The 25,522-nt window shown below is 43.5% G+C and overlaps 1 protein-coding gene and 1 long non-coding RNA gene across 2 annotated transcripts; one reads left to right on the top strand and one right to left on the bottom strand.

Annotated features, from left to right (window-relative positions):
* Window positions 1-3,665: 3,665 nt before the first annotated feature.
* Window positions 3,666-6,106, bottom strand: LOC121558153 (the record flags this gene model as incomplete). Its single annotated transcript, XM_045216504.1, has 3 exons — window positions 5,581-6,106; window positions 5,286-5,357; window positions 3,666-4,025 (listed from the first exon to the last, which is right to left on the bottom strand). Coding segments are annotated over exons 2-3 (415 nt in total), but the record flags the coding sequence as incomplete, so codon positions are not given.
* Window positions 6,107-13,429: 7,323 nt separating this feature from the next.
* Window positions 13,430-20,779, top strand: LOC121558150. The gene is made up of 3 exons (XR_005998478.2): window positions 13,430-13,626; window positions 14,046-14,149; window positions 19,456-20,779. It is a non-coding gene; the product is annotated as an uncharacterized LOC121558150 (long non-coding RNA).
* Window positions 20,780-25,522: the final 4,743 nt, after the last annotated feature.

Below are 25,522 nucleotides of genomic sequence, written 5' to 3'. Positions count from 1 at the left end.
ACAGTGAGGGAAAAAAGTATTTGATCCCCTGCTGATTTTGTAAGTTTGCCCACTGACAAAGAAATTATCAGTCTATAATTTTTATGGTAGGTTTATTTGAACAGTGAGAGACAGAATAACAACAACAAAATCCAGAAAAACGCATGTAAAAAATTTTATAAATTGATTTGATTTTAATGAGGGAAATAAGTATTTGACCCCCTCTTAATCAGAAAGATTTCTGGCTCCCAGGTGTCTTTTATACAGGTAACAAGTTGAGATTAGGAGCACACTCTTAAAGGGAGTGCTCCTAATCTCAGTTTGTTACCTGTTTAAAAGACACTTGTCCACAGAAGCAAGCAATCAATCAAATTCCAAACTATTCACCATGGCCAAGACCAAAGAGCTCTCCATGGATGTCAGGGACAAGATTGTAGACCTACACAAGGCTGGAATGGGCTACAAGACCATCGCCAAGCAGCTTGGTGAGAAGGTGACAACAGTTGGTGCGATTATTCGCAAATGGAAGAAACACAAAAGAACTGTCAATCTCCCTCGGCCTGGGGCTCCATGCAAGATCTCACCTCGTGGAGTTGCAATGATCATGAGAACGGTGAGGAATCAGCCCAGAACTACACGGGAGGATCTTGTCAATGATCTCAAGGCAGCTGGGACCATAGTCACCAAGAAAACAATTGGTAACACACTACGCTGTGAAGGACTGAAATCCTGCAGCGCCCGCAAGGTCCCCCTGCTCAAGAAAGCACATATACAGGCCCGTCTGAAGTTTGCCAATGAACATCTGAATGATTCAGAGGAGAATCATTCATACCCCAACCAGAAGCCATGGATTACAGGAAACATCCGCACTGAGCTAAAGGGTAGAGCTGCCGCTTTCAAGGAACGGGACTCTAACCCGGACGCTTATAAGAAATCCCGCTATGACCTCCGACGAACCATCAAACAGGAAAAGAGTCAATACAGGTCTAAGATTGAATCATACTACACTGGCTCTGACGCTCGTCGGATGTGGCAGGGCTTGAAAACTATTACAGACTACAAAGGGAAGCACAGCCGCGAGCTGCCCAGTGACACAAGCCTACCAGACGAGGCTAAACCACTTCTATGCTCGCTCGAGGCAAGCAACACTGAAGCATGCATGAGAGCACCAGCTGTTCCGGATGACTATGTGATCACGCTCTCCGTAGCCGATGTGAGTAAGACTTTTAAGCAGGTCAACATTCACAAGGCCGCAGGGCCAGACGGATTACCAGGACGTGTACTCCGAGCATGTGCTGACCAACTGGCAAGTGTCTTCACTGACATTTTCAACATGTCCCTGACTGAGTCTGTAATACCAACATGTTTCAAGCAGACCACCATAGTCCCCGTGCCCAAGAACTCTAAGATAACCTGCCTAAATGACTACCGACCCGTAGCACTGACGTCTGTAGCCATGAAGTGCTTTGAAAGACTGGTCATGGCTCACATCAACAGCATAATCCCAGAAACCCTAGACCCACTCCAATTTGCATACCGCCCCAACAGATCCACAGATGATGCAATCTCTATCGCACTCCACACTGCCCTTTCCCACCTGGACAAGAGGAACACCTACGTGAGAATGCTATTCATTGACTACAGCTCAGCATTCAACACCATAGTGCCCTCTAAACTCATCACTAAGCTAAGGATCCTGGGACTAAACACCTCCCCTCTGCAACTGGATCCTGGACTTCCTGACGGGCCACCCCCAGGTGGTAAGGGTAGGTAACAACACATCTGCCACACTGATCCTCAACACGGGGGCCCCCTCAGGGGTGCGTGCTCAGTCCCCCTCCCTGTACTCTCTGTTCACCCATGACTGCATGGCCAGGCACGACTCCAACACCATCATTAAGTTTGCCGACGACACAACAGTGGTAGGCCTGATCACCGACAACGATGAGACAGCCTATAGGGAGGAGGTCAGAGATCTGGCCGTGTGGTGCCAGGACAACAACCTCTCCCTCAACGTGACCAAGACAAAGGAGATGATTGTGGACTACAGGAAAAAAAAGAGGACTGAGCACGCCCCCATTCTCATCGACGGGGCTGTAGTGGAACAGGTTGAGAGCTTCAAGTTCCTTGGTGTCCACATCACCAACGAACTATCATGGTCCAAACACACCAATCAGCCACCCTAGTCATAGACTGTTCTCTCTGCTACCGCACGGCAAGCGGTACCGGAGTGCCAAGACTAGGTCCAAAAGACTTCTCAACAGCTTCTACCCCCAAGCCATAAGACTCCTGAACAGCTAATCATGGCTACCCGGACTATTTGCACTGCCCCCCCACCCCATCCTTTTTACGCTGCTGCTACTCTGTTAAGTATTTATGCATAGTCACTTTAACTCTACCCACATGTACATATTACCTCAACTACCTCAACTAGCCGGTGCCCCCGCACATTGACTCTGCAACGGTACCCCCCTGTATATATAGCCTCCCTACTGTCACTTTATTTTACTTCTGCTCTTTTTTTCTCAACACTTTTTTTGTTGTTGTTTTATTCTTACTTTTTTTGTTTAAAATAAATGCACTGTTGGTTAAGGGCTGTAAGTAAGCATTTCACTGTAATGTCTGCACCTGTTGTATTCGGCGCATGTGACCAATAAAATTTGATTTGATTTGATTTGAACTGGGTGAAAGTGTTGTGGTCAGATGAGACCAAAATGGAGTTCTTTGGCATCAACTCAACTCGCCGTGTTTGGAGGAGGAGGAATGCTGCCTATGACCCCAAGAACACCATCCCCACCGTCAAACATGGAGGTGGAAACATTATGCTTTGGGGGTGTTTTTCTGCTATGGGGATAGGACAACTTCACCGCATCAAAGGGACAATGGACGGGGCCATGTACCGTCAAATCTTGGGTGAGAACCTCCTTCCCTTAGCCAGGCCATTGAAAATGGGTCGTGGATGGGTATTCCAGCATGACAATGACCCAAAACACACGGCCAAGGCAACAAAGGAGTGGCTCAAGAAGAAACACATTAAGGTCCTGGAGTGGCCTAGCCAGTCTCCAGACCTTAATCCCATAGAAAATATGTGGAGGGAGCTGAAGGTTCGAGTTGCCAAACGTCAGCCTCGAAACCTTAATGACTTGGAGAAGATCTGCAAAGAGGAGTGGGACAAAATCCCTCCTGAGATGTGTGCAAACCTGGTGGCCAACTACAAGAAACGTCTGACCTCTGTGATTGCCAACAAGGGTTTTGCCACCAAGTACTAAGTCATGTTTTGCAGAGGGGTCAAATACTTATTTCCCTCATTAAAATGCAAATCAATTTATAACATTTTTGACATGCGTTTTTCTGGATTTCTTTGTTGTTATTCTGTCTCTCACTGTTCAAATAAACCTACCATTAAAATGATAGACTGATCATGTCTTTGTCAGTGGGCAAACGTACAAAATCAGCAGGGTATCAAATACATTTTTCCCTCACTGTATAAGAACATAACTCCAGGGGACAGGAAGGAATATCTAGGAATGTATTCAAAACAGCAACTTAATCAGAAAGTCTGTCAGCTGTATTGTCACATAACTAACACGTCATTATAGTTACATTTAAGTAATACGTTGCATAGGTGCAACGGTTAAATGTCACTACTTTGATATATTTTAATGAGACCATGTTGACCGTCGTACCGTACTCCTTGACGATATACTGCGCAGAGGTCTTGACGCCAGCCTGGTCAGTGACGGTCACGATGTACACCCCGCTGTCCGCCACGCCAAAGCCCTCCAGCTTCAGTATTGCCCCCTGCTGCTCCACACTCAGACGCCCGTCCAAGCGTCTTTCTTGACCGGGGAATGTAATCAACGTCACCTTCCCAGGATTCCCTGGAGGTTTTGCGTTTTCTGGCTCCCGCTCCCAGGTTATCATAGAGATATTTTCTTTGGGACCGCGGTCGATCTGGACCTGGAGAACTAGACGTCCGGCTGGGAGTACATTGACCGGCTGCAGGGTCTGGAAGTGGACCGACACGCACTGGTACCTACAAGACACTGGGGACAGAAACATGATCATACGTTTTTATTGTATTGTGGTGATTGGAAATCAATACCTTACTAACACCTGGTGGAGACTAATGGAGAGAGAAATTGGAGGAAGGGTTCATTGTAATGGCAGGAGTGGAATTAATGGTGTAGTGTATTAAGATTATGACTTTGTTAATGTTTTCAAGTGGAACCTGAGGGGATGTTTATTTAGGTTCAAAGAGAGCCGTTTTTAGGGTGACGCCCCAGGGAAGACAGGGGATTGGACAGTAGAGGGAGCCACCCATATTTTGGGGAAGATTATATATACTGGGTTTAAACGAAGAAGAGGTTAGAGCAGACATTACAATTTGGGAACGACTGCTCTCCGGGTGATCTGGACACCTGTACACTTATGCTGAAATCTTGTGATATGAATAAAACTTGTGATCAAAGTTCAGTATAAGCGGACTCCTTTGTTACAGCAATAACTAGCGACATTTTGACTCGACACGACAATGGTAATTTCAATGAGCCTGTCCTCCGATTTAAAATGACACCAGCCTCCACTGCTAACCACTGATATCATTGGATTCTATGCTTTTTATGACTTAGCTCATGACTTCTTACATTTATATTTAGTGTGAAGTGAACAGGACTTTCATCAGGTAATGTCAACAAGTGACTGATAACACTTGACAGTTCTGCCTGGTGTGATGTTTGTCAAGCTTCGTTGTTACATCACTAACCCTCTGTGGAAACCTCCATCTAACACAAAAGGGAAGTTTACATCTCCTAAAGGAGAAAATATCATTTCCTCAGAAGACGCAGATTGAAACACACCCTATTGTCGCAATCACCTCAGATGACCAGAGCTGCACGCTTCTTGGCTCGGTCTAGACATATACAATAGTACTGTATTCTTTGGCTTTGACTTTGTCCTCATGAGGACCTAAAATAACTGAAACCGTGTTCTTTCAAAAGTGCTGATGCAAGCAACTGCGACATAATTATTACAGATGTTGAGTGTGCACTGAAGACAGTTTATCACACACAAACTGAAAAACTTGAGAATCTATTTTGATGTAATCTCGACATCCAGAACCAAATGTTAAGGCTGTCACGTGAGACTACTGATAATGTGTCAGTTCAAAACTAATATGGTAAATACAACATACACAAATGGCCAAATAGAGCAGTCAACTACACTGCGCCTTGTTGCACCAATACACTTAGATACAGTAGTGTGGCATTTTTACATAATGTATCATGTTGCACAGAAGCACTTACACAAGAGCAGCAGTAGCAAAGAGAGGCTCCAGGAGAGACAGTGTTGCAGCCTCATGGCACCTGTGTGTGAGTCTGTGAGACCGAGAGAGAGAGAGAGAGAGCATTTGTCTTGGATGGTTCCCATGACCTCTCTGATAATAGACTAATAGAGACCCAGTTTTCCAACGAAGAGGTCATTGTTTCATTTACTTTCAAAGTCTGACATAGTAGTTTGCGTTAAGTAACCGGTCTATATTTATGCATAGAGAATGACTTGCACTTGAGCAAACTCAGCAGCAGTTTGAAATTCACTTACCTTATCAGCTGTACAATGGATTAGGAGTCAGAGATTATGAGTCCGGAAGTGGCAGGAGTGCATTCATTCAAAAGGAACCCGTTTCCAGGGGTAGGGCACGGCCCGCCAGGCAGCTTGGATGCAGTTTTACAATATATAAACACCTGTCATGTCGTCAATAAAATCCTTTAGCAAATAGAATAGAAAAATGTCAACCCTCAGAAACAAGAAGTTGCTCTGATAGATTGCAGTCTGGTGCAGGACTTTGTACTCACAGCCCGTCCCTATGTGAGGTCCAGCCAGTTAGTTAGGCGTCACCTTGTTTTCAAGTGGTGCAATTTCCCCTTTCCTGTACAGTAAATGCCACTACTCAGCTGTGTTTAAACAAGTGGATTCTATTGTATTCTCTTGTAAAATGATCACACTGATTATCACTCCTCCCCAATCATCTATTTGTGTCCATGTACCCTTTCAAATGACAATGCAACAAATCATATTGTCCAGACACATACTTTCACACCAAGGTTTGGACACAATGAGCAAATAGAAAAGTAAATGAAATTAGAATAGCATTCTCTCAAGGGAAAGTTAACAATGTTGTAATGCTGTGTTCAAAAATGGGCTTTGTAGTTTTTTATTTTGTATTTTTTTTAGTTGAAACTGGACACATCAGATACTCTTCATTATTATTCTGGTTATGATGGGTTTTGCTACAACAATATCAAGCTATTCCTTAAAGATGCATTCCAGCTATTTTGGAACTTTTCCTGTTGAGAAACAATATCCCACGTATAAATACAGTAATGTTCACACACTTATGGGTAAAAAAAAGATGTATTGAGAAAAACTGTTTTTTTTAGACACAAGTCCAAAACGTAATGGAGTAGGCCATTCAAGGAGTTGGTCTGATGGTGCCCTCTGATGTCATCAGCCTCTCCCCTTGCTTGCAGAAACAATAGAGGAGCAATAGAGAACAAAAGAGGAAAGGCCCACGCCCCACTTGTGCTATGTCATGACATACCTGGAACACCTATTGAGATGTGCATTTTGTTAAGTAAATCAGAAGTTAAATGAGGTGAAAAGGAGACTGGAGTGTGACTTTAATTTGGTTTAAAAAAAATTCTGTCTACTTTTGCAAAAACAATAAACAATACAGTACAGTATTTTCAATTCACATTCTCTGTGAATGACATTGACCATCCATAAACGATATTATGAATAGAGGCAGTTATAAAACAAGCCAGTGGATGGAGATAACTCATCAAATAGGAGGTGCTTGTCCTCACTTCACCTGACAGCAGAGATTATGCAGAGAATCAATCACTCATCCAGACTGGTGTGTTTCTATGTCTCTTCACTGTCTCCTATGGAAGTATAGCAAAGTGGACGCTTACAAAGATTTCCTTGCAGGTTATAAAATAGGTTAAATGCACACATGCACTGTAACAATAATGTGCATTTATTCCATTTGCTTTATAGCATACAGTGCATTTGGAAAGTATTCAGACCACTTGACTTTTTCCACATTTTGTTACAGCCGTATTCTAAAATGGATTAAATAAATAGAAATTCTCATCAATCTACACACAATACCGCATAATGTCAATGTGAAAACAGGTTGTTAGAATTAGAAAAAGAGAAACACCTTATTTACATAAGTATTCAGGTGCATCCTGTTTCCATTGATCATCCTTAAGATGTTTCTACAACTTGATTGGAGTCCACCTGTCGTAAATGCAATTGATTGGACATGATTTGGAAAGGCACAAACCCGTCTATATAAGGTACCACAGTTGACAGCGCATGTCAGAGCAAAAACCAAGCACTGAGGTCGAAGGAATTATCCGTAGAGCTCCGATACAGGATTTTGTCGAGGCACAGATCTTGGGAAGGGTACCAAAAAATGTCTGCAGCATTGAAGGTCCCCAAGAACACAGTGGCCTCCATCATTCTTAAATGGAAGAATTTTGGAACCATTTACATTTAAATCATTTAGCAGACGCTCTTATCCAGAGCGACTTACAAATTGGTGCATTCACCTTATGATAGCCAGTGGGACAACCACTTTACAATATATATATATATATATATATATATATATATATATTTTACTTTGGGGTGGGGTAAGGGGGGGTAGAAGGATTACTTTATCCTATCCCAGGTATTCCTTAAAGAGGTGGGGTTTCAAGAGTCTCCGGAAGGTGGTGAGTGACTCCGCTGTCCTGGCGTCGTGAGGGAGCTTGTTCCACCATTGGGGTGCCAGAGCAGCGATAATTTTTGACTGGGCTGAGCGGGAACTGTGCTTCCGCAGAGGTAGGGGGGCCAGCAAGCCAGAGGTGGATGAACGCAATGCCCTCGTTTGGGTGTAGGGACTGATCAGAGCCTGAAGGTACGGAGGTGCCGTTCCCCTCACAGCTCCGTAGGCAAGCACCATGGTCTTGTAGCAGATGCGAGCTTCAAGCCAGTGGAGTGTGCGGAGGAGCAGGGTGATGTGAGAGAACTTGGGAAGGTTGAACACCAGACGGGCAGCAGTGTTCTGGATGACTTGTAGGGGTTTAATGGCACAGGCAGGGAGCCCAGCCAACAGCGAGTTGCAGTAGTCCAGACGGGAGATGACAAGTGCCTGGATTAAGACCTGTGCCGCTTCTTGTGTAAGGCAGGGTCGTACTCTGCGAATGTTGTAGAGCATGAACCTACAGGATCGGTCACCGCCTTGATGTTAGCGGAGAACGACAGGGTGTTGTCCAGGGTCACGCCAAGGCTCTTTGCACTCTGGGAGGAGGACACAACGGAGTTGTCAACCGTGATGGCGAGATCATGGAACGGGCAGTCCTTCCCCGGGAGGAAGAGCAGCTCCGTCTTGCCGAGGTTCAGCTTGAGGTGGTGATCCGTCATCCACACTGATATGTCTGCCAGACATGCAGAGATGCGATTCGCCACCTGGTTATCAGAAGGGGGAAAGGAGAAGATTAATTGTGTGTCGTCTGCGTAGCAATGATAGGAGAGGCCATGTGAGGATATGACAGAGCCGAGTGACTTGGTGTATAGCGAGAATAGGAGAGGGCCTAGAACTGAGCCCTGGGGGACACCAGTGGTGAGAGCACGTGGTGCAGAGACGGATTCTCGCCACGCCACCTGGTAGGAGCGACCTGTCAGGTAGGACACAAGCCAAGAGTGAGCCACGCCGGAGATGCCCAACTCGGAGAGGGTGGAGAGGAGGATCTGATGGTTCACAGTATCAAAGGCAGTAGATAGGTCTAGAAGGACGAGAGCAGAGGAGAGAGAGTTAGCTTTAGCAGTGCGGAGAGCCTCCGTGACACAGAGAAGAGCAGTCTCAGTTGAATGACCAGTCTTGAAACCTGACTGGTTTGCATCAAGAAGGTCATTCTGAGAGAGATAGCAAGAGAGTTGGCTAAAGACGGCACGCTCAAGAGTTTTGGAGAGAAAAGAAAGAAGGGATACTGGTCTGTAGTTGTTGACATCGGAGGGATCGAGTGTAGTTTTTTTGAGAAGGGGTGCAACTCTCGCTCTCTTGAAGACGGAAGGGACATAGCCAGGGCCTCTAACCTTCCTAGGGTTAGAGGCAGATGCTTGGAATTTAGAGTGGTAGAATGTGGCCTTAGCAGCAGAAACAGATGAAGAAAATGTAGAGAGGAGGGAGTGAAAAGATGCCAGGTCCGCAGGGAGTCTAGTTTTCCTCCATTTCCGCTTGGCTGCCCGGAGCCCTGTTCTGTGAGCTCGCAATGAGTCATCAAGCCACGGACCTGGAGGGGAGGACCGAGCCGGCCGGGAGGATAGGGGACATAGAGAGTCAAAGGATGCAGAAAGGGAGGAGAGGAGTGTTGAGGAGGCAGAATCAGGAGATTGGAGGGAGAAGGATTGAGCAGAGGGAAGAGATGATAGGATGGAAGAGGAGAGAGTAGCGGGAGAGAGAGCGAAGGTTGCGACGGCGCATTACCATCTGAGTAGGGGCAGAGTGAGTAGTGTTGGAGGAGAGCGAGAGAGAAAAGGATACAAAGTAGTGGTCGGAGACATGGAGGGGAGTTGCAGTGAGATTAGTAGAAGAACAGCATCTAGTAAAGATGAGGTCAAGCGTATTGCCTGCCTTGTGAGTAGGGGGGGACGGTGAGAGGGTGAGGTCAAAAGAGGAGAGGAGTGGAAAGAAGGAGGCAGAGAGAAATGAGTCAAAGGTAGACGTAGGGAGGTTGAAGTCCCCCAGAACTGTGAGGGGTGAGCCATCCTCAGGAAAGGAACTTATCAAGGCGTCAAGCTCATTGATGAACTCTCCAAGGGAACCTGGAGGGCGATAAATGACAAGGATATTAAGCTTAAATGGGCTAGTGACTGTGACAGCAAGGAATTCAAATGAGGAGATAGACAGATGGGTCAGGGGAAAAATAGAGAATGTCCACTTGGGAGAGATGAGGATTCCTGTGCCACCACCCCGCTGACCAGATGCTCTCGGGGTATGCGAGAACACATGGTCAGACGAGGAGAGAGCAGTAGGAGTAGCAGTGTTTTCAGTGGTAATCCATGTTTCCGTCAGCGCCAAGAAGTCGAGGGACTGGAGGGTAGCATAGGCTGAGATGAACTCTGCCTTGTTGGCAGCAGAACGGCAGTTCCAGAGGCTGCCTGCGACCTGGAACTCCACGTGGGTGGTGCTTGCAGGGACCACCAGGTTAGAGAGACAGCAGCCACTCTGTGTGAGGCGTTTGTATAGCCTGTGCGGATAGTCTACCACTCCAGTATTTACATTCATCTCACTAGCCTGGTCCCAGACTTGTTTGTGGCATGATAATGACCATGGGAGTTGTCAATGACCATAGTAGGAGTTGACAATTACCATAGGAGTTGTCATGACCATAAGAGTTGTCAATGACCAAAGGAGTTGGCAAGACACCACAAACAGATCTAGGACCAGTCTATAATCTCCCTGCTTCTCTTCTCTCCCCACCCTAGATGCAGTGGATGGCGTGACTATGTTTGTGCCGTCAGTGGCTCTGGAGGGGGGCAATGTGTCTTTGCGCTGGACCTGGACCAAGGGGAGGGGGGCAATGTGTCTTTGCGCTGGACCTGGACCAAGGGGACAGAGACCAGTGTGCTGTGGGGTAAAGGGGGCTCTGCTCTCACCTCAAACTCCAGGGTAACTATCAAAGGGGGCGACCTGGTGATCAACCCGGCCACGAGGGAAGACGCTGGGGTCGACACCTGCACCGCCGCTAACCTCGTGAGCGCTCAGACCGCCTCGAAGACCCTCACAGTTTACTGTGAGTCATTGCATGCCCAGCTGCTAATGCTAATGCTAATAACATAAGCTAATTAGACTCCCACACAGTCTCACCAGTGAGCGGGCCGGATTACCGATTTATAGGTCACCCACTGGGGAGCCAGGCCCAGCCAATCAGAATGAGTTTTTCCCCACAAAATATCTTCACTACAGACAGAAATACTCCTCAGTTTCATCAGCTGTCTGGGGGCTGGTCCCAGACAATCCCACAGGTGAAGAAGCTGGATGTGGAGGTCCTGTGCTGGCGTGGTTACACGTGGTCTTCGGTTGTGAAGCCTGTTGGACATACTGCCAAATTCTCTAAAACGACGTTGGAGGCAGCTTATGATAGAGAAATGAACATTAAATTCTCTGGCACAATTCTCTGGCAACAGCTCTGGTGGACATTCCTGCACTCAGCATGCCCAAACTTGTTCCCTCAAAACTTGAGACGTCTGTGGAATTGTGTTGTGTGACAAAACTGCACATTCTAGAGTGGCCTTTTATTGTCCCCAGCAAAAAGTGCACCTGTGTAATGATCATGCTGTTTAATCAGATTTAATCAGGTGGATGGATTATCTTGGCAAATGAGAAATGTCCACTAACAGGGATGTAAAGAAATGTGTGCAATTTTTTTTAGAGAAATACATTTTTTTTTGTTTCAGCTAATGAAACATCGGACCAACATTTTACATGTTGCATTTTTATTTTTGTTCAGTATAAAAGTACCCCAATGCCCCAGGGCAGTGATTGGGGACATTGCCCTCTGTAGGGTGCCGTCTTTCAGATGGGATGTTAAACGGGTGTCCTGACTCTCTGTGGTCACTAAAGATCCCATGGCACTTAACGTCAGAGTAGGGTTGTTAACCCCCGGTCAACTTACCTGGTAAAATAGGGGGGAAAAAACTTTTAGAATAGCATGAGGTTATAATATAATAATAATATAATATACCATTTAGCAGACGCTTTTATCCAAAGCGACTTACAGTCATGTGCGCATACATTTTTACGTATGGGTGGTCCCGGGGATCGAACCCACTACCCTGGCGTTACAAGCGCCATGCTCTACCAATTGAGCTACAGAGGACCACCTTATCTATAAGACTGCACAATTTTCACTATGCCCCATGGCAAAATGTGTAGAAGCTCAGGGAAAACTGTGGCCCCAGATGTGGTGGGTCCGGCTCTGACTGTGAGTCACTATCTAGTGTCCAGGGTTGTGTTAATTAAGACACACACACAAAAAAAAGATGGTGTGTCTTATTTGAGAAGTCAGGGTAGTGTTCCATGTTTTAGTCTGTTTTCTTTTGTTTGGTGCCTAATGCACACGACCCAGCAGCTAAAACGCTAATGCTAATACTATGAGCTAGTTGTTATACTAGCTTTTTATTTATTTTATTTCACCTTTATTTAACCAGGTAAACCAGTTGAGAACAAGTTCTCATTTACAACTGCGACCTGGCCAAGATAAAGCATAGCAGTGCGATAAAAACAACAACACAGAGTTACATATGGGGTAAAACAAAACAAAAATCAAAAAAATACAACAGAAATACAATTAATATACAGTGTGCAAATTTAGCAAGTTATGGAGGTAAGGCAATAAAATAGGCTATAGTGCAAAATAATTACAATTTAGTATTAACACTGGAATGATGTGCAAGAGATGATGTGCAAATAGAGATACTGGGGGTACAGATGAGCAAAATAAATAACAATATAGGGATGAGGTAGTTGGGCGGGCTAATTTCAGATGGGCTGTGTACAGGTGCAGTGATCGGTAAGGTGCTCTGACAACTGATGCCTAAAGTTAGTGAGGGAGATAAGCGTCTCCAGCTTCAGAGATTTTTGCAGTTTGTTCCAGTCATTGGCAGCAGAGAACTGGAAGGAATTGCGGCCAAAGGAGGTGTTGGCTTTGGGGATGACCAGTGAGATATACCCGCTGGGCTGAAAGACTTCTGACGGTGGGTGTTGCTATGGTGACCAATGAGCTAAGATAAGGCGGGGATTTGCCTAGCAGTGATTTATAGATGGCCTGGAGCCAGTGGGTTTGGCGACGAATATGTAGTGGGGACCAGCCAACAAGAGCGTACAGGTCACAGTGGTGGGTATTATATGGGGCTTTGGAGACAAAACCGGATGGCACTGTGTAGACAACATCCAATTTGCTGAGTAGAGTGTTGGAGGCTATTTTGTAAATGACACATCGCGAAGTCAAGGATCGGTAGGATAGTCAGTTTTACAAGGGCATGTTTGGCAGCATGAGTGAAGGAGGCTTTGTTGCGAAATAGGAAACCGATTCTAGATTTAACTTTGGATTGGAGATTCTTAATGTGAGTCTGGGGGAGCACCAAGTAGCTAGCATTACACCAAGTAATGTAACTGCCAGTTAGCCACAGAAGCGCATCACTATATGGGCTACAGGGCTAATTCGCATTAGCATACCCAACCCCAGTAACATTGATCCCATGCATTTTGAGGTGAAACTTTACTGTGACAGCCTGTGAGCCACAGGGTTTGTCTGTGAGTCTGTCTGTTGATGTTCCTTCCCCCACTCTGCCTCCAGATGGTCCCGACAATCCGACTCCAGACAATTCGACTCATCTGCGTGTCCGACTCCCTGCCCCCCGCCACCTTCTCCTGGCAATACAACAATGAACCGGTGGCATCTGGCCAACAGGACAGTGGGGTGTTCAGCCTCCAGACCTTCTCCACCAACCAGAGCGGCCAATGCAAGTGCGTGGCTAGCAACGCCATCACGGGCATGACGTCGGAGCAGGGGACGGACCTGGCAATCGTGGGTGAGTTATGCGGGATGAACACTGGCCTTGACCACTGCCGTGACTCATTCTGGTGACTGTTAGTTTTGGACGGCGCAGCGGCATCCATCTTTGAGTGGAGAGAGGGGAACATTTTGGCACAGCCTAGACCATAAGCGAAAGATTGATCAATCCAAATGCTCTCGCAATGAGAATCTAACTCATTTTCTATGACTTTCAGCTGTCTTTACTGATCTTCCCTTCATTTCCACCACTCGTTCTCTCTCACCTCTCTTCCCCTGCCATCACTTCATCATACTCTTTCAGAAAGCTCATTCTTTCTTTTCCATTTGTCTGTCTGGGCTCCGTGTCTCAGACTCATTATCATTATTCATTATCCACCTGCTCATCACTCTTTCTGTCTCCCTCCCCCTCATCCCTCCACCTTCCCTATGTCTCAGGCACATGCCTCAGTGCAGGGGCAGTGGCGGGCATTGTGATTGGCTGTGTGGTCGCTCTGATCTTAATCATCAAAGCCATCGTACTCCTGGTGTGCTGAGGAGAGGTGAGTGAGAGTGTGTCTGTCTCTGTCTCTGTCTCTGTCTGTCTGTCTGTCTGTCTGTCTGTCTGTCTGTCTGTCTGTCTGTCTGTCTGTCTGTCTGTCTAGGAAGTCCCCTGTTTAGCCATGGAAGTAATGCAAGTATGTCATAGTAATATCTAATGAACTCGTTGTAAGCATTTACATTGACCTGTGTATACTATGCTCATGTAAACATATGTGACCGATCGCCTCTATTCGGTCTTATGTCGCAAAGTTTGAAATTGTGTTTTTTACATTGGATAAAAGTAGACTCAGAGCTAGAAAATTGTATATCGTACACTGCAGTTGAGGAACAATGGGAAAGTAATTCTGCTTTGAAAGTGGATAAACTTGTAACCCCACCATCTTAAGCCTATGCCCCACCCATCTCTTTAAGGATTCACATGTGGTAAACACAAGCTATATCAAATAAAATCTATGTTTATTTGTCAAATACACAGGATACAGAAGGTGTAAACGGTACAGTGAAGTGGTTACTTACATAGTAGCAATATCAAAATCAGAAAGTGTCCAGATAAAATATTTCATAAATATTTTATAATTATTAGATGACGCTTACCTGACACAGTTGGCTAAATTGATGGGTCATGTGAAGAAAATGCTATACCCACCCCCCAGCCACATCTAGCTAAATGGATGGGTCACTATTGTCTAGACATGTACTGTACACATGTTCATGAAATACAATAGATGGCCGTAATCACCCCAGACACACCTGGCTAATTTGATGGGTCATGTAATAATCGGGCCGAAGTGGAGTCTTTTGTTTAGACATGTCGCTAGCTAGGTAACTAGCTAGCTAAACAATGAACCGACATAATCCCATCTCATACTACTAGCAATACAAACATTGTCATAGCTGTAGTATGAATCTGCAGGTAGCTAAAGCTAACATACTAGGTTCAATGATAGCTAGCTAACATTAGGCTATAACTAGCAATGCAAATAGATTTCTGATTCGAATAATATTACTACACAGATCATACACGTAATGTTAGCTAGCAAGCTAACGTTTGCTAACTAACAGTGCGCTTTAACTTGCAATAAAACCGACTTCCTGACAAAATTTGAAACTTATATCTGAAAATGTAGCTAGACTCTTACCCGTATACATGGATGAACGCTTCACGGCAGACTGGAACCATTTAACTCTGTTTTGTTTGTAGATGCATCTTGTTTAGCAAGCGTTTTGTCAAGTCACTCTGGTTCACACTGACCGTGGCGTGTGCAGAAGGTAGCCAATTACTTTTCCCAACTGATCTGTCGATAGCGGTGTGGTAGAAAGGACTATCAACACATACTGAACAGCTCACGTTATAAACAGAAGCTTGCTACATGGTAGACCAATCCAAACTCACCTCCCGGCATAGAGCAAGTCAAAGTGTACAAATATTTGGGAGTGTGGGTGGATGACAAGCTGAGCTTCACAGTTCATGTGGAGAACTTGATAAGGAAGCTCAAGCTGAGAATAGGTAATTTACCCAAGTTACTGTAATTTTGGTAATTAAAAGGCAATCTATGGTAACTTTGGTAATTTAGACTTGAATAACTTGAAAAATATTTATTCATATATAGTATTAACTTTTTATATCTGTGTCAATATTGTCCATGAGTTTCTAGTGGATAGACCATATGGTTCAAGAGAAAATGAGTCATTTTCTATTAAGGTCTCTTTAGTCTGAAATTCCTGTTCAAGTGAGCACAGCACAACAAGGTGAGTCCAAACATATATTGTATGCTGTTGCATAAATGATGTAATATGCCAGGGAGATATGTATACTGTAGCTAAGAAAGTAATACTAAGTGTATGTGAAAAAAGTATGAAAAATGTGTGCACTCACTAACTCTAAATCTAAAACTAACTCTAAATAAGAGCGTCTGCTAAATGACTAAAATGTAAATGTAAATGTAAAATAGCCTAATTAATGAAAAAAGCATCTAATCAACTATGGCATTATATTAAATTAACTCACCAGTTTGATGCCAAAACATTAACAACAAAGACATATTGACATGGAAAAATAAATATATAAAGGATACGTCATGCTGAAACCCTCATATTAAACACCAATGGTATTCACTAAGTTGATGGATTATATTTAAGATAATGTTTTACAGCTTTGTCATTTATTTTGTACTTTAAAATCTTTTGTAATATTTTGTGTATTTTACATGTAATAAGGCCACGCAGAGGGCCAGAGATAATTACAGACACTTTTGAAAATGTGAAGTACCCAAAAGAGCCACTGTCTTGTGATAAATTACATGAAATAATAATAAAAATCTTTGAAACTTCAAAAGATTCCAATAATATACCCTCCCATTGCAACCCTAGTCACAGGGAAGCTTGCCAAGCAGCTTTTATAGTGGAGGCTGCACTTTTAGTTGAGTGACAAGTATCTTTCTGCTGGGGTAATGACAAGAGTATTTGGCAGGGATACAGCCAGGGTAGTTTGGCTGGGTGTTTGTCTGTCTATACCAGGGGTGTCAAACTCATTTTAGCTCAGGGGCCACATGGAGGAAAATCTATTCCCAAGTGGGCCGGACCGGAAAAATCATGGTATATATAACTTAAAAACAACAACTTCAGATTGCTTTCTTTGTTTTAATACGATCAACATGGTGGTCCTCTGTAGCTCAGCTGGTAGAGCACGGCGCTTGTAACGCCAAGGTAGTGGGTTCGATCCCCGGGACCACCCATACACATAAAAAAAAATTATGCACGCATGACTGTAAGTCGCTTTGGATAAAAGCGTCTGCTAAATGGCATATTATTATTATTATTATTAACATAAAGCTGGAGCCTGAGGACAGTGTGTCCAAAATAGTACAAGCACAACATCACTATTAATCATAAAACACGTCAAGTTTATTTGAAAATTCTAAAGAAAAAGAACACACAAACACACAATGCCTCAGTGATTAACAGAATTGTTTCACAGATCACAGAACTACATCAGGGTGTCATTTCTCAGGCAGAAATGTAGATAAAAATAATGAAATCCTGTTCCCCAAACAAGTGCAAGAACCACAGAGTCAAGAATAGGTTAAATATACAAATAAAATAAAATAAATTAAAAACAATAGCACATCAACATAAAAACATATAAACATAAAGCTGGAGCCTGAGGACAGTGTCCAAAAGCACAACATCACTATTAATCATAAAACACCTCAAGTTATTTGAAAGTTCTGAGGACAAAGAACACACAAACACACAATGCCTCAGTGATTCACAGAAGTATATCACAGATCACAGAACTATATCAGGGTGTCATTTCTCAGGCAGAAATGTAGATAAAAATAATGAAATCCTGTCCCCCAAACAAGTGCAAGAACCACATAGTCAAGAATAGGTTAAATATACAAGTAAAATAAAATCAATTAAAAACAATAGCACATCAATATAAAAACATATAAACATAAATCTGAAAGCGTTGCTCAAACTCCCGTAACAGTCCCGTTATTTTATCTTTGAACCGCTTCATGTCGGCCACATGTTGGGTCGCGCGCACATTTTTCAGACAGGGGAAGTGAGCTGCATCACCACCGGCAAGTTGCGTCTCCCACAATGACAGCTTCAACTTGAAAGAACGTATGCTGTCATAATACTGCGTGACAACTTTGTTGCGCCCTTGCAGCTGTTTGTTCAAGTTATTCAGGTGCTCTGTAACATCCACCATAAATGCAAGGTCCTGCATCCATTCTGCGGAATGAAATTCTAACACTGGTTTGCCCTTTTCTTCCATGAACTGTTCAATTTCTTCTCGTAAATCAAAGAAACGCCTCAGCACAGCACCTCGGCTTAACCATCTTACCTCAGTGTGGTATGGCAGGCCATAGATGTGGTCTTTCTCTCTGAGAAGGCTGTCAAACTGACGGTGATTCAGGCTTCTGGATCGGATGAAATTAACAGTTTGGATGACCACCTTCATGACGTTATCCATCTTTAATGACTTGCAACACAAAGCCTCCTGGTGCAAAATACAGTGAAAAGTCAAAAAATCACGTCCTCCATTTGCAGATTGCACTTTCTCTCTGAACTTTGTCACAACGCCTGCTTTTTTCCCGATCATTGAGGGCGCACCATCTGTAGCCAGGCTGACAGCGCGGGACCAGTCCACTCCGACCCTGTCCAGCGCGCCGACGAGTGCGGTAAAAATATCAGCTGCTGTCGTTGTATCTGTCATCGGCACCAACTCCACCAACTCCTCGGTGACGGTCAATGTGTCATCAACTCCACGGATGAAAAATGGCCAGTTGTGCAACATCTGTAATGTCCGTGCTTTCATCAATTGCAACCGAAAACGCAATAAATGACTTTACTTTTTGCTTCAACTGGCTGTCCAAATCCACTGAAAGATCGGAAATCCTGTCTGCAACTGTGTTTCTTGTCAGGCTGATATTTGCAAAAGCCTGCCGCTTTTCAGGGCACACAATCTCCGCTGCCTTCATCATGCATGTTTTTACAAATTCACCCACACTAAATGGTTTTGAAGCCACTGCGATTTCATTAGCAATGAGGTAGATAGCTTTCACTGCAGCGTCACTGATGTCTCGGCTGTGAGTAAACACAGACTGCTGTTTCTTCAGACCCACCAACAGTTCATTCACCTTCTCTCATCTCCGCTGTCCTTGAAAGTTGTCATATTTGTCGGCATGAAGACTCACATAGTGGCGACGAAGGTTATATTCTTTCAGCACTGCAACATGCTCTGAACACACCAAACATACAGCTTTCCCATTCAATTCCGTGAATAAATAGGATGACCATTTTTCTTGGAACACTCTGCACTCTGCGTCCACTTTTCTCTTTTTTGACAGAGACATATTGGGGCAATGAGGGTGCCAAAGCACATAATGTTAAAAGTAGAAGCCGTAATAAATATCGCGGGCAAAACAAAGTAGCTCATTGGCTGCACGTGCTTGACCTACTTGCTCTGCCCCGGTATAAACAGTTTGCTTGCTTAACACAATTGCTATTACCGCCATCCAGTGGACGCAATTGGAACAGCTGTTTATTTTATTGAAAAATTGCAGCGCATTTTTATACTTTACAAAATTATTAATATTTTTGTAAAAAAAATTTTTTTTTTTTTATCATCTCGCGGGCCGGATTAAACCCGTTTGCGGGCCTGATCCGGCCCGCGGGCCGGATGTTTGACACCCCTGGTCTATACTGTACCAGTGTTTCAGTGTCAGAATTGTGTCAGTGGCTATGTTGAACATGACTTGTATATAATTAAGGGCTTATTCTTCCTCTTCAACAGCAGACCCACCAAGGGAGGCCTAGACACTGAGAGATGCCAACGGACACACACACACCAGCAACTGACAAGAGGAGAAACACCAAGCATGGATGACTATGGAAGCCCCACTCTAAAGCAATGGAGACCAAGAAAAAACACACACATGCGAGTGCGCACACACACACACAGACACACACACACACACACTCCATCACACACATTTCCCGCAGTCGACTCCCCCTGCCTGTCAAGTGAATGTTATCTGTTGATTTTCAAAAGTACCAACAATGACTCACTGGAAAACTCACACAGATGTATTATTTCTGAAGCACCACATAACCAAATAGTAGGAATGAGAAAAGGGCCTTATTGAGGCGAGACACTTCAGGCCGTGTGTACGTGGCCTCTCCCATTCAGCGTGTTCAGAGAGAGAATGAGACACTACCACAACAATGAGGACTTGAGATGTTTGCATTAATGTATTTGTGTGTGTTGCTCCTTGTGACTAGAATGAACAGTAAAAGGGAAAGAAAAAGAGAGCCATTGCTGGACAGATTCCAGTTGATTGAATGGACTTGGCCCCTGGGAAACTACTGTGTGAGAATTCTGAAGGAAAAACCCCCTCTGTGACTTGCTTTATTTAATATTTCCATGGAAGTATTTATGTGGTGCCTTTCTGTTTGCAGATGCTTCTCTTGACACCGCTCAATTAACGGGATTCGCCTCAGCGCCTCGACTTCGGAAGCAATGCTCAACTAATTATGAAGGAGACCCCACAAATGGATGGGCCACTTATTAATTAAGTGCTTTTATGCGACTTAAATGACTCGGAAAATAATAGTGCCCATGCGTGGAAGAGGTCAGCACAGAGAAGCTGCTGAGCTGCCACGTTTGCCCTGACTAAGCAATGCAAAACAATTTGCTCGGGGACTACGATGCTCTTTTGTGTGGGGGATTGGCACATTAAAAGTTATCTCTTTTGGAAGGAATCTTAGTTTTCTTTGGAACAAAATGTGTATTTAATATTTTTATTTTTCTGTTACGTGGTAAATATGTTGGACTGCCATTGCAATATGTGTCTTTGTGACTCAGGGAGGATGTTTTATACTAAAATATATGTTCCATGAGAATACAGAATAGAGTGTAAATAATGTTTTTAAAGATTAGGGGTCTCCATTGAACATGCTTTTTTTTCAGGACTAGGCCGGCCCCATATTTTTTATTGATGATAATAAAGTATTTAGATTACCCCACGTGGTGTCTTGTGAATGTCTATTGTCGTGTATTGGGATTATGCCTTTGTTAAATGTTTTTCTTGAAGAAATGGAATGTTGTTTATGTTAGGTCAGATGTAGCCGTTTGGAGGGTGACGCCCCAGGGGAGACTGGTGATTGGCCAGAAGAGGGAGCCACCCATCTTTTTGCATTGTTTATAAATAGGGACTAGACAAAGAGAGGGCGGAACGGCCATTACAATCTGGGACGCCGTTCTCCGGATGTCATGACATCTGTCTCTTATGCTAAAGCTTGTGATCTGAATAAACCTTATGATCAAAGTTCAGTATGAGCGGACTCCTTTGTTTATCAGCAATAATTGCCACCATTCACCCGATACGACACTATCATTGGGAGGAGTTTATTTACAGGAAAATACTGTATGTCAGTGTATTATATGACATTCATTTTGATATAATGTTAACTACTTACTGGTATAATCTTAACTGACTTTGAAATAATCTTGGCCTCCAGGCATTCTGATCATCTTCAGCTGTTACAAATATTCCCCGGATATTGTATTTACTAAACAGTTCTTAAGTTGTTGAATCTGCAATGTAAAAATGTCCTTTCTTAATTTACAGCATTATACTGACACCAGAGTTGCCAGATTAATACTATAATTTTGCTTTACAGCAGAGATTCTCTAATATATTTTACAGTACTATTTTCCTTACTGTAAAACATTTTTACAGCATTCCTGCAGTACATTTGGGCACATGATTCCATGGCATAATTTATTGGAAGAGTCATGGTTGATAGAGTGAATAAGCCTACTGAATCTGGAGCAATAGCAATAAGGAAGATATGTTGACCTCTGCATTCAGGACTGAGAATAGGAGAAAGTCCTTCAGAGAAATGAGTGGCTGTGTTGAACTTTTGAATCCTGTTTTGTATGTGCTGACACTCGGTGAGTAAGAAATGTTGAATTTAATAATATACTGTTATTTTTTGCTGAGTATTCGGATTCCCTTAGGGAGTTGTTGATTTTCCTCATTAGTGAAATGTATGTATGTTTCCTCAGCTTGATATGGCGGAATTAAGAGTTTCTGGCTTGCTGCTCTATCAGTCCCTCAGCACAGCTCCCACTTGTGAGTATGTCAAATACAGCCCTGCTCCACAACTGCTAAGGTAGAAGGACTTTGTACTGTTGAGTAATGGTAGAAAACATATCATAGTTATCCTCCAAAGCTAAATGACTGTCTGTTATTCCCAAATGATGGGAATACGTCACGTAGGAAGACTACATTGCCTACTGTATATAATTTGCATGTACATTTAATGTGGTTGTTTTACTCTCCTTCCATGATTTACTGTGTTTGCTGCAGCACATTTTAATTGTTTATGTTTCCCATTAGAGCAATACATTAGCGTACGAAACAACAAGGTAACAGGAGTGTATGTGCAAAATCTGCATTTTTGTTGTGATTCAATTCCATATTGCAATGCCAGTGCTGCTCATCGTGTGTCTAACCCTTGCTGTGGTTTTGGTGGTGGTTTTTCTGGGGATCTACTATGGCTTCCAACGCCACAGGTAGTATAAACCCAAGAGGGGGTCACACACAGGACAGTCAATGGACCTATTCAAATACCCTTAAAATGTATTCTTCCTTCTTTCCATGAGGAAATCACTGATCTGACACATTGATTAAAGCAATGGGGAACGCATTCTTTCACCTATCCACTCTTGTACTGATCAGTGATTACCTCAAGGAAGGGAGTAAAGAAATAAAGTATTTTAGAGGTATTCGAACAGGGCTATTCACTCACTGCACAGATATAACCCACATGGTGGTATGTCTCCTCTTCTTTCCAATCAGTGCTAAGAAAAACATAATTGACGCCACCAGGAGACATGGGTCCATGAGGATGAGTCCCGAAGTAAGGCTTAAATCGTTCTCATTTTGAACACCTATCTATTACGTTTTATTTTCTATTTTCATTTTAATGCATGTCTCTCTTTGCAGGGACTGGTTGGAACATAGCAGTGTTTGTCTGCACAGGATGTGCATCTGCATGCAAATGTGTTGGTTGAAGCCCAGAAGCAACATGAGTTGTGTTCCCAATGGCATCCTATTCCCTATTTAGTGCAAACATTTTGACCAGAGCCCTATGCGTCCTGTCAAAATTAGTGTACTATAAAGGGAATAGGGTGCCATTTGGAAGGCAACCATAATTTCAACAATATCTGGAGTTAAGTATCAAATCAGTCTGTCTGGAATAAACATTTTGAGTAGCAAAATCAGACAGGAGTTTTCATGTATTGTAACTCCATTATAAGTCCACTAGGGGGAGCCAAACGTGCAAGAGAGTCACTTCAAGGGCCTCATCGATTAGAACCATTTCCTATGCCTCTAAGGTCTTTTCCATTAGATATGATTTTACAACACTGCTTGTTCAATATCACAAATGAAAACAAAATACTTGAGCCATAGGCAAGGAAACCCTAGGCTGCAATTCAATAAATATACTGAATACAGATAAAACTGTGGTGAATAGCAACAAGGAAATCCACAGTCATGTTTAGCTCGTCTAATAATGATCACAGTCAGATATTGATTTAAACCACAACAGAGAAAACAGAAACCCCAGAGAGTGCATGCAAGGCCTATTTGCTGGCTACAGAGAACGTCAACATCTTACAACTGCCATTTGCTCTTGCGTTGATGCACAGATGGTTATTTTTATAATGCCAGACATACTGTTGTCGTGACAGTGACTTACTTTAATGTATGACTGTTATTTATTGAATCAACTAACTATGTTTAATTATCACTCAATTAAATTAATCATGTAACAATTAACTCATTAGGAATTTTGGGCACCACGGAAGAAGTTGTTTAACGAGTTACCATCTCCCAAATTAAACTCTTAGAAGATATATGTTATATATCGATAACAGTCACTTATTAAATAATTACCTCTTATCAGTCTCATTCTGAACGTCGCATAATCCTTGAATCTGCAAGAACCCTAACCCGATTGATGAATCAGCAATACACAAATTGGCTTAATTATTTATTTACTAACCATCTAAATAATAACACAGAATACAAACACACGCACAAATAGGTTATTGATTACTAACGTAATACAATGAAAACAGGTCCCTAGTAGACTGGACTAACAATAGCATGAATGCTTGGGTAGAAGGAGGGCTGGCTGATTCAGAGAGAGGGGGGGAAGGAAGAGACAAAGGAATTCACCTATTGGACATTTGTAAACTACGCTCACGGAAATACAAATGCTTAAAACCCCACTAACTGCTCATTCGGATTATAAATGCAACATGTATTTACGTGTAGCTGTCCTCTCTCTGTCCTCTAGTCGTCTAGAGAACTTTCACTAAAGACACGAGTTGGGAAGGACAATCCCTCTCCGACAACCGTTGGTACATCTTTCTGATTACAAAATCTTAAGAATGGGCAGCAGATATTTGAGTAGCCCCAACACTCACAGTCCATGACTGTATACACTGTGTATCAAGGTCAGGATGCCTGATGGATATTAGGTACAACTCCAAGGTCTTGCAGGAACTCACTGGAAGATCGGACATGGGTCCATGAGGATGAGTCCCGAAGTAAGGCTTAAATCGTTCTCATTTTGAACACCTACAGTGCATTCGGAAAGTATTCAGACCCCTTGACTTTTTCCTTTACAGCCTTATTCTAAAATGGATTAAGTCGTTTTTATTCCTCATCAATCTACACACGATACCCCATAATGACAAAGCAAAAATAGGTTTTTAGAAATTTTTTCAAATGTATAAAAAATAAAAATCTGAAATATAACATTTACATAAGTATTCAGACCCTTTACTCAGTAATTTGTTGAAGCACCTTTGGCAGCGATTACAGCCTCAAGTCTTCTTGGGTATGACGCTACAAGCTTGTCACACCTGTATTTAAGGAGTTCCTCCCATTATTCTCTGCAGATTCTCTCAAGCTCTGTCAGGTTGGATGGGGAGCGTCGCTGCACAGCTATTTTCAGGTCTTTCCAGAGATGGTTGATCGAGTTCAAGTCCGGGCTCTGGCTGGGCCACTCAAGGACATTCAGAGACTTGTCCCAAAGCCACTCTTGCATTGTCTTGGCTGTGTGCTTAGGGTAGTTGTCCTGTTGGAAGGTGAACCTTCGCCCCAGTCTGAGGTCCTGAGCGCTCTGGAGCAGGTTTTCATCAAGGATCTCTCTATGCTTCGCTCCGTTCACCTTTCCCTCGATCCTGACTAGTCTCCCAGTCACTGCCACTGAAAAACATCCCCATAGGGATGGTGCCAGGTTTCCTCCAGACATGATGCTTGGCATTCAGGCCAAAGAGTTCAATCTTGGTTTCAGCAGACTAGAGAATCTTGTTTCTCATGGTCTGAGTCCTTTAGGTGCCTTTTGGCAAACTCCAAGCGGGCTGTCATGTGCCTTTTACTGAGGAGTGGCTTCCATCTGGCCACTCTACCATAAAGGCTTGATGGGTGGAATACTGCAGAGATGGTTGTCCTTCTGGAAGGTTCTCCCATCTCCACAGAGGAACTCTGGAGCTCTGTCAGAGTGACCATCGGGTTCTTGGTCACCTCCCTGACCAAGGCCCTTCTCCAACGATTGCTCAATTTGGCCGGGCGGCCAGCTCTAGGAACAGTCTTGGTGGTTCAAAACTTCTTCCATTTAAGAATGATGGAGGCCACTGTGTTCTTGGAGACCTTGCTACAGACATTTCTTGGTACCCTTCCTCTGATCTGTACCTCGACACAATTCTGTCTCGGAGCTCTATGGACAATTCCTTCGACCTCATGGCTGGGTTTTTGCTCTGACATGCACTGTCAACT

Source organism: Coregonus clupeaformis, unplaced genomic scaffold (assembly GCF_020615455.1).
Source record: "Coregonus clupeaformis isolate EN_2021a unplaced genomic scaffold, ASM2061545v1 scaf0726, whole genome shotgun sequence".
Taxonomy (NCBI): domain Eukaryota; kingdom Metazoa; phylum Chordata; class Actinopteri; order Salmoniformes; family Salmonidae; genus Coregonus; species Coregonus clupeaformis.
Note: the sequence above shows the minus strand (reverse complement) of the source record. Positions and strands in the feature narration are given on the sequence as shown.